At 39.4% G+C, this 15,011-nt stretch overlaps 1 protein-coding gene across 6 annotated transcripts in view; it reads right to left on the minus strand.

The window, feature by feature from the left end:
* znf384a (zinc finger protein 384 a) overlaps positions 1-14,536 on the minus strand; it is a 31,374-nt gene extending 16,838 nt beyond the window's left edge. For 2 of the 6 annotated variants that reach the window (XM_061897267.1, XM_061897266.1), the window contains exons 1-4: positions 14,361-14,528; positions 12,442-12,535; positions 3,664-3,731; positions 2,929-3,226 (exon numbers count right to left, since the gene is read on the minus strand). In XM_061897267.1, coding sequence (XP_061753251.1) covers positions 2,929-3,226; positions 3,664-3,731; positions 12,442-12,457 — 382 coding nt within the window. In that variant the 5' untranslated portion in view covers positions 12,458-12,535; positions 14,361-14,528. Of the gene's footprint in view, positions 1-2,928; positions 3,227-3,663; positions 3,732-12,441; positions 12,536-14,052; positions 14,174-14,360 lie in introns of those variants that run through there. The other 4 variants (XM_061897269.1, XM_061897270.1, XM_061897271.1 and 1 more) reach the window with 4 other exon arrangements.
* Positions 14,537-15,011: the final 475 nt, after the last annotated feature.

Genomic DNA, 15,011 nt, shown 5'->3' on the forward strand with positions numbered 1-15,011 from the left:
GCAAATATATAAGCAATCATGATTTTTTTTTTTTTTTTTTTTAATAAATGGGAGGGAGTGTGTTTTTACACTCTTATGAAACTTTTTTTTTTTTTTTTAGGATTTAAACCATTTATCATCACCAAGACGTTACTGCTCGTTATGACCTCACTTCATTTGACACTTAGGGTATTTAGAGAAGAATAGATTAGAGGCACATCATGTCTTTATATCTCGAGGGGTCCACAAATGTAGCATTAATCGATGAAAGACTAAGTTGGAATTATTCGTGCATCGCCAAGCAGCATATTTGATTGACATAACGAGTGTCGTGCTCCTGTGATCGTGACGCTAATGAGAAAAAGGATGTTTGTTTGCAGTGGATTTCCTTCTACAAATATTAGTCTCATCTACAATTCATGTCTGCAGTTGCTTTCTTTTTTTTTCTGTCCTGTCCAACTTCTCAGGCTTTCGTGGTTTAAAGTTTATATTTTGTCTCATTATGTAGCTATAAATGTCACTGTTGTTCAGCAATGTTTGCTTGCGATATCTAGATTCAGTATATGCCGTTGAGCCTATGAGAGATTTATCCATCTGGTTTATTAATATTATTAAGGATATTTTCTTGATGCTCACAAATATCAATCACCAAAGACGCTGTAATGTGGTCACCTGTGTCTAATAAAGCACTTGGCTTTCCTGCACAGCAACAACTAAGTTTTTAGTTTCTGTTATGAAAATGATTACCTATTCTGTGTTATATGTGTTCTATGTTGCACGATTGTACCAAGAAAAATTCGTAGTTTGTGAACCTGTTCTCAAACAATGGCAATAAAACTAAAACTATTCTGAACTATTCTGGAAAATGAAAATACAGTGGACTGGACCAACAATCACAATATTTGTTCCTAAGTCTTAACATCACGATAGTTTATTTTCACAAGCAGGTTTTCGTAGTTGTATTTAGACATGGAAACCACGAAAGAACACAAACTAATGCGATCGCTTGTCCTTTCTTTACGTTAAGTCCTCCTCTCAAACCCTACTATGTTTTAGTACAAAAATAAACTCAAGTGCATCATAGAAAGTTTCACAAAACAAATCAAATTTTCAAACAAACATTTTACAAAGTGATCGCTGCAGACACAATCCTGGTCTGATTGTATTCCTCAAGAGGAAGAGAGTGATATTTTATGAGCCATTTCCCTTGACGCAATTTTCTTTTTTGCCTGACATTATTACCTTTATGAACCACTCCACACAGCCTCTTTCCTATTTCTCTATTCAAACAACGTGAACATCCAAGAACAGAACAGTAATACAACATTTTCTGCTCATATGCAACCCAGCCACAAAGTCCCTTTAAATACTTTAACAGGTGCTTTTACTTTAGTCTTACTTTCTCACTGGTACTCATCAAGGGTGGACGCTCCCTTTGCCTCTCCGTTATATCTCCTGCTTGCTTCTTTGTCTTGTCTTAACTTTTTTTGTTGCCTCTTTTTGCACTGCTCTCCAAATCAACATGGGAACTATTTATCTGGCCTCAACAAAATTGACAAGATCTTGGGTTTAGGGGGAACCTGCTTGTTGTGACGGAGCGGTTGTTGCTGGACACACGATGGACTCTTGGGACAAGGAGTGCCGCGGCCCTGGCGACCCTTTTCAGTCGAGGACGTGAAGAAATCTACCTATTCGGAATTATGACAACAGGACATTTGCTGATTGGAGTTGCTCTGCTTTGTCCACAAATTGGAAGTTGCTGGCAGTCTTCAAAGTACCCCAAAGCTGCCACAAATGATTGGAAGATGTGGGATGAACTGTGGACACTTGTGATTTTGGATCACATTGGACTTTCTGCCCTGCATGATTAATTATGAGGACCAGTCATAGACAATTTAGAGTGAAAAGCAAATTGTTTTTTCACTCGTATACATAACATTCTAAAATGGATTGTTTCCCTGGCTTCGAGACTCTCCCGAAGGACAGTGCAGCGAAGGCACGCCAAACTCCCTTCTTGTCTATCATGGACACACACCTCTTGTTGTTCACTTTGGACTAGCGACTGCACAACATCAAGGCCGCGCAACAGAGACACACTGCAGGCTTACATACAAACATACATCGACAAAAATATACGCCGCACACATACCAACCCCCCCCACCCAACGCCCTCGACGCAAATCCCATAGGGCTGATGACCAGATGCTCGGTGCCTAAGAGCTGCGGCCTACCACCATGACTTCGCACTCTCTTCCCTCTGTTGCTAGAAATCTCGAGATTTATGTTGTAATATGTATATGTGCTTTGCTATGGAGTTTTTATTTCCCACTCCACACTGGGCCCCCTTAGGAGCCCAGTCTAGATTGTATTTTTTTTACTTTTTCCCTAACTTTTACGGGGTGCCTTGTGGCGACCCATCAGCGTTCCTGTTCTGTAACCCTGTACACTGTTTGCTTGTCTAAATCTGGAACTGAAAACTAAGTTTTGTTGTACTTGTGCAATGACAATAAAGACCTACTCTATCCTACGTGACAGTTTGAAACACTTCATTAAAAGCGGTGAATTTAAAACTACATGAGTTCAGTTTTTTTTGATGGCGGCATTAAATAACATTGAGAATTGTGGGAAATGTACAGGTTTCGACTACTGAAGTTCTGGTATCGTTGACAACCTTACTGACCATGTCAATAAGCGAAGCGGATGCACTAACTCCGTTCCGACTATTAAAAAAGAAGCAGGTAAATATCGCGATTGTCTTTTCCGTGTAGTGCACGACGGCAGTAAATCGATGTGGGAGAAAACGCTAGTGTCTGAATGCGCACAGTGTGCTTTTTAAAGTGTACTGACGGAAGTACTCGATTTGAGACACAGCCTGTGATGTGTTGGGGGGGGGCGGGGTTGGGGAGACATTTGAAATCTGAGCACAAACACGTGGACAATGCCACTCACCCGCCGTCATGATTCCCGTGGAGGGAACGGGCACAACAGTGACGTTCTGGGAAGTGTGTGACTGGTGCATGTGTCCTCCGACAGCACTCATGGACGCTCCTCCTCCGGCCGCAGAGTTTCCGCCTTCCTGTTTGGTTACCAACCGCAGGCCGGGCCCCGCGTCCATGGAGCCGGGCATGGCGAGCACGGCGGTGGGGTAGTGCGGGGACGGGGCGGAGGAGTGAGGGAACGACGGAGCGCCGGGCTTCTCCGTGCCGAGTTGCTCCTTGGTTTTGTTCAGGAACATGGCGCTCTCGATCTAGCGGGGATGAGCAGAGGGGCAGGTGGGCGGGAGAGAGGCGAGGACAGGAAGGAGGGGCGATGCCAAAACGGAAGAAGCGGGTGAAAATTGGATGGAGGACGGAGACAAGAGAGACGGGTTGCATCACGTGGGGAGGGGGTGCAAACAGAGGACAGAGAACAAACGACAACAACAAAAAAAAAGGTGAGATGCGAAGAGCAGAAAAGGAAAGAAAAAGTCGCAAGGAGATGAGAGAGGAGAGGGGCGGGAGGGATCATGTGACTGTCAGCGGAACTTCAAAGAAGCCACATGACCGCTGTGTGTCGTAACCAACATCATGTCAGTGTGCGGCAGAAAGTAAGCATCGACAAGACAACACCTGCAGGGAATCCTGGGACACGGAACATGCCACGACACCATGTGCATATCAAGTCCAACAATAAGGTTGTCTCTACCTGTCCTTGTACAGTGGGGACGGGAGACCAAAAGTATGATGAGTTGAAATGGGAATCGTCCATTTTTTCTGTAATTAAAAAGCAGCACACTTAGAAAACACCTCCTCCTTCTCCTCACTGCGCCTCCTCCCGCATGGCTGCACTTCACGCATCTTAGTTTGTTTCCTTTCCGCGTATCCTCTACTCAGTCTCCTCCTTCCACCGGCGGCGGGAACCCCCCCGGGTCTAGCCTAATAAAATCAGCATGTTGCCAGGCAACCGTGACAACTTTGAGCCTGACTTGGGCAGGGGAGTTAGGAGTTCAATTGAACTTGTCTAATTGCCAGCGTACGGAGAAGAGGATGTGAAAGGAATCAGGCAAAGATGGTCCACACCCAAAGGCAGGGGTGTCAAACTCAAATACAGAGCGGGCCAAAATTTTAAACTGAACAAAGCCGCGGGCCAAGGTTGAACAAATGAACCTTTTAATAGGGACCCAAACAAGTTTTGCATTGAATATTGAACAAGCAAGGCTTATATAACTTTATAGTGACATGCAAAATCGAGTTTTGTTGGTAACGGGGGAGTATATTGTAGCGTCCCGGAAAAGTTAGTGCTGCAAGGGGTTCTGGCTATTTGTTCTGTTGAATTTATGTTGTGCTACGGTGCGGATGTTCTACCGAAATGTGTTTGTCATTCTTGTTTGGTGTGGGTTCACTGTGTGGCGCATATTTGTAACAGTGTTAAAGTATGACCTGTATGGCTGTTGAACAAGTATGCTTTGCATTCACTTGTGTGTGTGTGTGTGTGTGTGTGTGTAGAAGCCGCATATATTATGTGACTGGGCCAGCACGCTGTTTGTATGGCGGAAAAGTGGACGTGACGACCGGTTGGAGAGCAGTGGTTCTCAACCTTTGTTCAGTGATGTAATCCCTGTGAACATTTTTCTAATTCAAGTACCCCCTAATCAGAGCAAAGCATTTTTGGTTGAAAAAAAGAGATAAAGAAGTAAAATACAGCACTATGTTATCAGTTTCGGACTTATTAAATTGTATAACAGTGCAAAATATTGCTCATTTGTAGAGGTCTTTCTTGAACTATTTGGGAAAAAAAAGATATAAAAATAATTAAAAACTTGTTGAAAAATAAGTAAGTGATTCAATTAGAAACAAAGATTTCTACACAGAGAAGTAATCATCAACTTAAAGTGCCCTCTTTGGGGATTGTAATAGAGATCCATCTGGATTTATAAACTTAATTCTAAACATTTCTTCACAAAAAAAGAAATCTTTAACATCAATATTTATGGAACATGTCCACAAAAAATGAATATTGCATTGTTGCATTTCTTTTCACAGTTTATGAACTTACATTCATATTTTGTTGAAGTATTATTCAATAAATATATTTATAAAGGATTTTTGAATTGTTGCTAATTTTAGAATATTTAAAAAAAATCTCACGTACCCCTTGGCATACCTTCAAGTACCCCCAGGGGTACGCGTACCCCCATTTGAGAACCACTGTTGTAGAGGACGCTAAAGGCAGTACCTTTAAGGCATGCCGCAAATATTGTTGTCCGAGTGGAAATCGGGAGAAATTCGGGAGAATGGTTGCCCCGGGAGATTTTCGGGAAGGGCACTGAAATTCGGGTGTCTCCTGGGAAAACCGGGAGGGTTGGCAAGTATGAGAATTAACGGCGAATGCGGTAATACAGCGGCACCGCCGCCGTTTAAAACCGGCGGGCCAGCTCTAATGTTAATTTGATATTGCCTCAAGGGCCAAATGAAATTACACGGCAGGCCAAATTTGGCCCGCGGGCCAGAGTTTGTCACCCCTGCCCAGAGGGATGCATTGCCAGCATAAAAATCCAAAGACGGAAACGCGCTTCGTCGTCACTTTTCTGACGCTTTATGAGTGGCAATGCAATCATGCGCGCACTTATTAAGTGTGGTGGCTCTTGCACATGTCAGTAGGTCTCATTTAGGAAAAAGACATTCGCTCTGTTCTGACTGACTGTTTTTTTTATATGCTCTTTTAAGTCATTGTGCGTGTAAAGTGCAAATCAGTCAAATTTTGCATGTACCGTATTTTTCGGACTATATGTGTGAAATTATTAACGCATTACCGTAAAATATCAAATAATATTATTTAGCTCACTCACAGATGAGACGAAGAAAATGTCAGCAATCGTCACACACATGTCAACCAATACGAATTCGGCGGGGGCGGGTAATGGCAGAAGTGCATTGTGGGTCATGAGATGCTAACTTCTATACGCTACTGTCGTAGCTATTAAAATGGATAATTTCAACGTTGGCGGTAACTTATAAAAACTGTGAAGAGCTGAACTATAATGGCACCGAAAGGGAAATCATGTACTGCAGATTACAAGCTGTACGTAGTGAAATATGCTGCAGAAAACGACAAGAGGAAGCGGCGCATACCTTTGGAGTTGGTAGAGTTGTTTAGAAGCGACATCGAGGAAGACGATTTCATGGGATTTAGCGATTAGGAGTGACAGATTGTTTGGTAAACGTATAGCATGTTCTATATGTTATAGTTATTAGAATGACTTTTACCATAATATGTTACGTTGACATACCAGGCACCTTCTCAGTTGGTTATTTATGCCTCATATAACGTACACTTATTCAGCCTGTTGTTCAGCCTTTCAGATGTCTATTCTTGGTGTTGGATTTGATCAAATAAATTTCCCCCCAAAATGCGACTTATACTCCAGTGCGACGTAGATATGTTTTTTTCCTTCTTTATTATGCATTTTCGGCCGGTGCGACGTATACTCCGGAGCGATTTAAAATCCGAAAAATACGGTATTTGTATGTTGGGCACAACAACCAAACACAGAATCGATCCACAAACACAAATATCAATTACTTTAGTCATCAGGTATCAATTAGTCTGTTCGATTAATCGAGTAATTGGCTAAAGTACACTTTGTAGCCTCGAGGGACGTAACGATAAACGGTATACTGATAAACCGTGGTAAAAGGTTAATATTACCATTATAAATTAAAACCTGGTTTGGTAACAATACGATGAAATCACAGACCGTTGATGCTGCTAATTTACTGACAAGCTTACAATAGACCTTAACGTCTTTTTCCGTTAAAAAAACGACATTACTCAAACGCATTACTGTCTTGAGCAACGATAAACCTACAGGTTGTGCGGTCTTAGACGGAGAGATTGACAACAAGGAGTGTATTTGCCTGAACCGGACGTAACATGCCAACAATCGTTTTTTTCTTTATCATCACAAAACACTAAAAATTTTCAAAATTAAAACGGAAAACAATAAAAATATTAAAACACTTATACACACATAATATGGCTCTTAAGTAGCTAGAACGATATTGTCACATACTATAATTCTTCAGCCAACAAAGTATGTTATGTGGCAATTTATTTGTTGTATTTAATATATATATTTTTTTTAAGTACTGTATTTTTCGGACTATAATTCGCAGTTTTTTGGCCAGGGGTGCGACTTATACTCAGGAGCAAAATGATCAACACATTACCGTAAAATATCAAATAACATTATTTAGCTCATTCACGTAAGAGACTAGACGTATAAGATTTCATGGGATTTAGCGATTAGAAGTGACAGATTGTTTGGTAAACGTATAGCATGTTCTATATGTTATAGTTATTTGAATGACTCTTACCATAATATGTTAGGTTAACATACCAGGCACCTTCTCAGTTGGTTATTTATGCCTCATATAACGTACACTTATTCAGCCTGTTGTTCACTATTCTTTATTTATTTAAAATTGCCTTTTAAATGTCTGTTCTTGGTGTTGGGTTTTATCAAATAAATTTCCCCAAAAAATGCAACTTATAGTCCAGTGCGACTAATATATGTTTTTTTCCTTCTTTATTAGGCATTTTCGGCCGGTGCGACTTATACTCCGAAAAATATGGTAGGTTATAAGTGTGCATGAGTGTTCTTTGAGCACATTCAACATTACCGTAATAATGTTACCCGCGATAATGTTGCTGACAATAGATGTGACAGGAGATGCTCATATTGTTACATCCCAAGTGACCTCAATGTACAGTTGTGTTAATAAGTTTACATACCCTGGGAGAATTTATGATTTCTGGGCCATTCTTCAGAGAACATGAATTATAACACAAAAACCTTTCTTCCATCCATGCTTAATGGTTGTGTGAAGCTATTTATTGGCAAACAACCATGTTTAGGCTTTTTAAATCAAGATGACAAAAGAAAGTACCCAAATGACCCTGATAAAAAAGTTTACATACCCCAGTGACTTTAATCTGATAACATACAACCCATTTTTCTTCAAGTGCCTCCTTATTGTGCATCTTGAAACAGCCACACCACATTTTTTTCAGAGAGTCCTGTATTTCAGCTGAAGTCATTTGTGGAATTTTCTTTTGCATCTCAAACAATTTTCCTGGCAGTTGTGGCTAAAATCTGTGCTGGTCTACCTGAATTCCTCATTTTCCACTTCTTAATCAGCGTTTGAACACTGCTGATTGCCATTCTCATTTCCTTGGATATCATTTTATACCCCTTTCCTGTTTTCTGATTTGTTATACCCCTTTCCTGTTTCCTGGTTTGGATCTTGGGAAAGTGTTAGTTGGACGAGTGGAACGCATTGATGTTGGAATGGTTTTGAATAGGTTGAAAAATATGGACAATTGTGGAAGTTTAAAAAAAAAAAACGACAATTCATTTTAAATGGGGAAAAAGTCCCTGAAAACTGGGAATTCTTGGAAATCATATACCCCAGTGACTTTGATCTGATAACATGCACAAAAGTTGACACAAACAGGTTTGAATGGCGAATCAAGTTTCCAATCCTCACCGGTTACCTGTTTGTTTGTAATTAATGTGTGTGTATAAAACGCCAGTGAGCTTCTGTTTGTGTCAAGTTTTGAGCATGTTATCAGACCAAAGTCACTGGGGTATGTACACTTTTGATCAGGGTCATTTAGGTACTTTCTTTTGTCATTTTGATTTAAAAAAAAGAGTAAACACAGTTGTTTGCCAATAAATAGCTTCACACCTCCATTAAGCATGGGTGGAAGAAAGGTTTTTGTGTTATCCTTTATAATTCTCTGAAGAATGGCCAAGAAATTCTAACATTTTTCAGGGTATGTAAACTTATGAGCACCACTGTATATTTCACGGAAAATAGATGAAAAAAATGTCCATAACTTTGGACATCAACATTAAAACTGCACGTTTTAACATGTGTGCATTATAAAAAATGTATTTAAAAAAAAAAAAAGTTTCCGCAGTTCTCCGAGATGCATATCAAGGTACACGCCACGATTCTCATGTGCGCTGTGTTACAGCAGCCGTGTGGAAACTGTGTCGGCATATTTTTGAGTTCCGGGCACTCCGTGCAGTCCAGATTGAATAAATGTTTATTTGTTACACACATTAAATGATTAATCGAAGCAACAGAATGTAAATCGACATTTTTTTACCGAATCAAATTAAACAATCATTGGAGCCCCAAACACAATAAATCAAATGCAATGCGGCAAAGCAACCAATAAAAAACGCTGCAAGATTATTAACAAATGCAAAAAAGCTCATCCATAACCTAGAAAACAACTACATGACAAAAATGCTGCAAGTTCATCAAAGAAAACATTTTAAAAGCCATAATAAAAAAGTCGGTGGAAGAAAAAGGTAATTTTTTTAACGTTTTTGTAAAATACTCCATAATAGATCTTTTTTTTTTTTTTTAAAAGCATACAATTTAAGTAGCATATGCTGGTATAGCAAATCGTGTTTGTTCCATTTTCTTGCAGCATTTCTCTCAGGCAAGTGTTTCTGGGGTTTGGATGCATTTTGCAGGCTTTTTCTTTGGCATGCGTTTGAAGGAGTTTGTGTGTTCAGTATGGTTTTAGATTTTTTCTCTGTGATTGAAGTGTAAAAGTAAATTTGCCCACTATGAGTGTACAGTATAACCCATGAACAAGTTAAAAAAAATCACTAAGCATAATCAGTTTTTTTTTCTTTTGTTTATGCAGTTTCAGGCCAATCTCCTAACAATATTAATTAACAAGCAGCCAGTGTCTATGTGACCACTACAGTTATTCGGGCTGGACGGATAAATCGATATCGATATATAACGCGAAAAATCGATATCAATAAAAAATTCAATATATTTATTGGTTGGAAGAAACTGAAAGTTACAAAGCAAAGTTGGTTACAGGAACACTCGCACTCTGATACACTAGTGAGACAGGAAGTGATCGCTGATAGGCTAACAACCAATCGCGTAACAGTATCATGTTTGGTTGCGCCATCTTATTGTGTCGCTGTTGATTTGCTGTATGAAGTGAGGAAAGAAACTAAAAATGAGCGCTTTGTTTGAGATGAAACCGGAAAAGTCACCTTGTCAGTGTGGGGATTTCTTAAAATGGAACGTTGTCCATAGCTGTGCTCACCTCTTTTCCCTATGCGGGTATACGGAAACAACATACAGGAACTAAAGTGCAGGATTGTATATACCGTAAATAAATAAATAATATTAATTTGGTTTAATGATATTTAAAGTTTCATCACAGCATAACATAAATTCCTTTCCATATTTAAATAACAGACCAAATTAAATCTTCCCAGTTTGTTCCAAGTCTACAATTTCACACTTTGCACTATTTTGTTCCACTTTATTAAGCACTTCTTACATATTCCTTATTTTGGCACGTTTTAAGACGTTATTAAGTGTTCAATGTGATATTTTTTTAGAGTTTTGTTTACATTGAGTGTTTATCATGCTTGTGTTGACATTTCCTTTCCTTTATGCCTTGATAGAAGTGGGAGGAAGGTTATATTTTATATAAAAATGTTTACATTTTATCTCTTTTTCTATTGCTCCTTATTATTGATGGATGGAAAAAAAATAAATAGTTATCGATATCGACCGATATAGAGCATATAGTAATCTGTGCTCACCTCTTTTCTTTTCAACCCTTGTCCGTTCCCTATTCAGGTGTACGGAAACAACACACAGGACCTAAAGTGCAGGATTGTATTGATAAAATAAATAAATAGTAATTTAGTTTAATCATTATTAAATATTAATCACAGCATAACATAAATGCTTTTCCATACATAAATAACAGACCAAATTAAATGTTCCTCTCAGGTTTTCAAAGTTTACAATTTTTGCACTACTTTGTTCCACTTTATTTATTTGATGCGTTTTAAGATGTTATTAAGTGGTCAATGTGATTTTTTTTTAAGAGTTTTGTTTACATTGACTGTTTTTTACGCTTGTGATGACATTTCATTTCCGCCTTGATTGAAGTGGGAGGAAGGTTACATTTAATATATTTTTCTTCTGCTCTTTATTTTCGATATCGACCGATATAGAACATATACTGCTTTTCTTTTCAACCCTCGTCCGTTCCTTTTTCGGGTGTTTGGAAACAACAGACAGGAACCTAAAGTGCAGGACTGTATAAATAAAATAATAATAGTAATTCGGTATAGTCATATTCAAATATTAATCACAGCATAACATAAATTCCTTTCCATGCTTAAATAACAGAACAAATTAAATTTTCTCAGGTTTTTCCAAGTCTACAATTTCACACTTTGCACTATTTTGTTCCACTTTATTACGCACTTCTTACATATTCCTTATTGTGGCACGTTTTAAGATGTTATGAAGAGTTCAATTTGATTTTTTTTTTTTTTAGTTTTGTTGAGATTGAGTGTTCATCATGCTTATGTTGACATTTCCTTTCTTTTCTGCCTTGATAGAAGTTGGAGGAAGGTTACATTTTATATAAAATATATTTACATTTGATATATTTTTCTACTGCTCCTTATTATCGATAGACGGAAAAAAAATCAATAGTTATTGATATCGACCGATATAGAACATGTAGTAATCAGTTCTTAACTCTTTTCTTTTCAACCCTCGTCCGTTCCCTATTTGGGTGTACGGAAACAACAGACAGGAACTAAAGTGCAGGATTGTATAAATAAAATAAAAAAATAGTAATTTAGTTTAATCATATTTAAATATTGATCACAGCATAACATAAATTCATTTCCATACTTAAATAACAGACCAAATGAAATGTTCTCAGGTTTTTCCAAGTCTACAACTTCACACTTTGCACTATTTTGTTCCACTTTATTAAGCACTTCTTACATATTCCTTATTTTGACACGTTTTAAGACGTTAAGTGTTCATTGTGATATTTTTTAGTCTTGTTGAGATTGAGTGTTCAGCATGCTTATGTTGACATTTCCTTTCTTTGCTGCCTCGATAGAGATGTGGGAGGAAGGTTACATTTTATATAAAATATATTTACATTTGATATATTTTTCTACAGCTCCTTATTATCCGTAGACGGAAAAAAATCAATAGTTGTTGATATCGACTGATATAGAACATATAGTACTGTATTTCCTTGAATAGCCCCCGGACATGTAATATGTGCCTGCCTTGAATTACAGCTGGTCAAAACTCGCACCCCAAATTAATAAGCACATACTTATTACTCTTTTACCGCCAGGTCAAATTTGTGGCGTCACGAGTGACCCTTCCCCTAACGTTATTTCAAAACGGCGGAGGAAATTTTGTGCTTTTACTGTGTGTAAACCAGGGGTCTTCTTCCACAGCCATACAGATCACACTAATGGTTGTGATATAAAACAACTTCAACACTCTTAATAATATGCGCCACACTCTGTGAACCCACACCAAACACATTTCTGGAGAACATATGCCCTGCAACACACCACAAACGCAACACAACACCTACCCACAATGCAATGCATCCACGACTCCTGGCTACACCGTCCATACACCCGCTGGCACCGTTCCCTAATCGGGTGTACGGAAACAACAGACAGGACCTAAAGTGCAGGATTGTATAAATAAAATCTATGAATATTAATTTAGTTTAATCATGTTTAAATATTAATCACAGCATAACATAAATTCCTTTCCATACTTAAATAACAAACCAAATGAAATGTTCTCAAGTTTTTCCAAGTCTACAATTTCTATAAATCAATCAATCATCCATCCATCCATCATTTTCCGCTTATCCGAGGTCGGGTCGCGGGGGCAGCAGCCTAAGCAGGGAAGCCCAGACTTCCCTCTCCCCAGCCACTTCGCCTAGCTATTCCCTGGGGATTCCGAGGCGTTCCCAGGTCAGCTTGGAGACATAGTCTTCCCAACGTGTCCTGGGTCTTCCCCGTGGCCTCCTACCGTTTGGAGGCGTTCGGGTGGCATCCTGACCAGATGCCCGAACCACCTCATCTGGCTCTTCTCCATGTGGAGGAGCAGCGGCTTTACTTTGAGCTCCTCCCGGTTGGCAGAGCTTCTCACCCTATCTCTAAGGGAGAGCCCCGCCACCTGGCGGAGGAAACTCATTTCGGCCTCTTGTAACCGTGATCTTATACTTTCGGTCACGACCCAAAGCTCATGACCATAGGTGAGGATGGGAACGAAGATCGACCGGTAAATTGAGAGCTTTGCCTTCCGGCTCAGCTCCTTCTTCACCACAACGGATCGATACAACGTCCGCATTACTGAAGAAGCACCAATCAATCAATCAATGATTATTTATATAGCCCTAAATCACTAGTGTCTCAAAGGGCTGTCCAAACCACAACGACATCCTCGGTAGAGCCCACATAAGGGCAAGGAAAACTTGACACATGACTATGAGAAACCTTGGAGAGGACCGCATATGTGGGCAAACCCCACCGGGTTGCCCACACTTTGATTGATTTATTGATTGATACTTTTATTAGTAGATTGCACAGTTCAGTACATATTCCGTACAGTTGACCACTAAATGGTAACACCCAAATAAGTTTTTCAACTTGTTTAAGTCTGGGTCCACGTTAATCAATCCATGGTAAATTTGCACTGTTTTGTTCCACTTTATTAAGCCCTCCTTACATATTCCTTATTTTGGCACGTTTTAAAATGTTATGAAGAGTTAAATTTAATTGTTTTTATTTTTTTTTTTACGTTGAGTGTTCATCATGCTTATGTTGACATTTCCTTTCCGCCTTGATAGAAGTGGGAGGAAGGTTACATGTTATTTAAAATATATTCACAATTGATATATTTATCTCCTGCTCCTTATTATCGATAGAGGGGGAAAAAATCAATAGTTATTGATATCGACCGATATAGAACATATCGTAATCGTGATACAGTTTCCAGCCACATCGCCCAGCACTAATTAGCTTAATGCAAATTAAACATATTGCAAGCTGGCAACTAGTAGACGACTAAAAGGGTAAAGTATGGCAAATATCGATCCGTTTTAGCGAGGAAATACTTATATTGGTGACTTTGGGGCTCCCTGGCACTTTAAAAAAGCCGATAGTTAGCGTGCGCTAAGCTAACTTGCCTCCATTAATGTTCTCCTTTTGTTCGCCAAAGCTACACGGCCTGCCTGCGCCTTTCTCGCTTTCCCCGCAAACATCGTCGCTCCCTCCGCGCTACTCTGTGCTCATCGAGTGAGAATAAAAAAAAAAAAAAAGAGAGAGAAAAAAAAAAGTGTGGTATAAAAAAAAAAAAAAAAAAACGAAGGTAGAAAAAAAAAAGGGTCGCCGCCTGTGAGGAAGACGCAGCTTCATGCAGACTTCCGGCCGCCGGGACGACAGGCAGACAACTGCGGTCGGTTAACAAGCAGCAAACAACTCATGGGGTATTTACCGGTGAAATTGTCTTGCCGTCACCTCCCGGAGCTTCCCCTGGTCGGGACGCCGGAGAAACTTTATCCAAACGAGCCCCACTTGACCTATCACTTGTGTTTTTTTTTTCTCGCCTTTTCTCACCCTCTGCCAGTGCTACCCAAGCAGAGTAAAGACCACCGGAGTGCAACATGTAAACTTCCGCCTGGCGCTTTCAAAATAAACTACATACCTTTTTAACTTAAAAGCCAAGTAATGGCATTGAAAATTCCCTAGATATAAACACCGATCCGTTCAGCTTCACGTGTGACGAAACGATTCGATCAAAAAAAGTGCCGTGGATCTCAAAGATGCGCGACGCTGGCGTTTGGAACTTTATTTTGAAGCGGCTAAAAAATAAAAGGAGGTTGTTATACTTACGTGTTAACAGTGTTAACTTGACAAAGATGAATCCATCCATTTCCTACCGCGTATTCCCTTTGGGGTCACTGGTGCCTATCTCAGCTACAATCGGGCGGAAGGCAGTGTACACCCTGGACAAGTCTCTTCCTCATCGCAGGGCCACTTTGCAAACCTTACAAAAAACATTTTTTGTAATAAAACTCACAAAGATACATTTCTCCTGGCATTATTAGCCATTTTGAATGTGTGGTTTAAGAGTTATGATTAAATA

The sequence above is a fragment of the Nerophis ophidion genome, linkage group LG04, assembly GCF_033978795.1.
Source record: "Nerophis ophidion isolate RoL-2023_Sa linkage group LG04, RoL_Noph_v1.0, whole genome shotgun sequence".
In the NCBI taxonomy this organism is placed as follows: domain Eukaryota; kingdom Metazoa; phylum Chordata; class Actinopteri; order Syngnathiformes; family Syngnathidae; genus Nerophis; species Nerophis ophidion.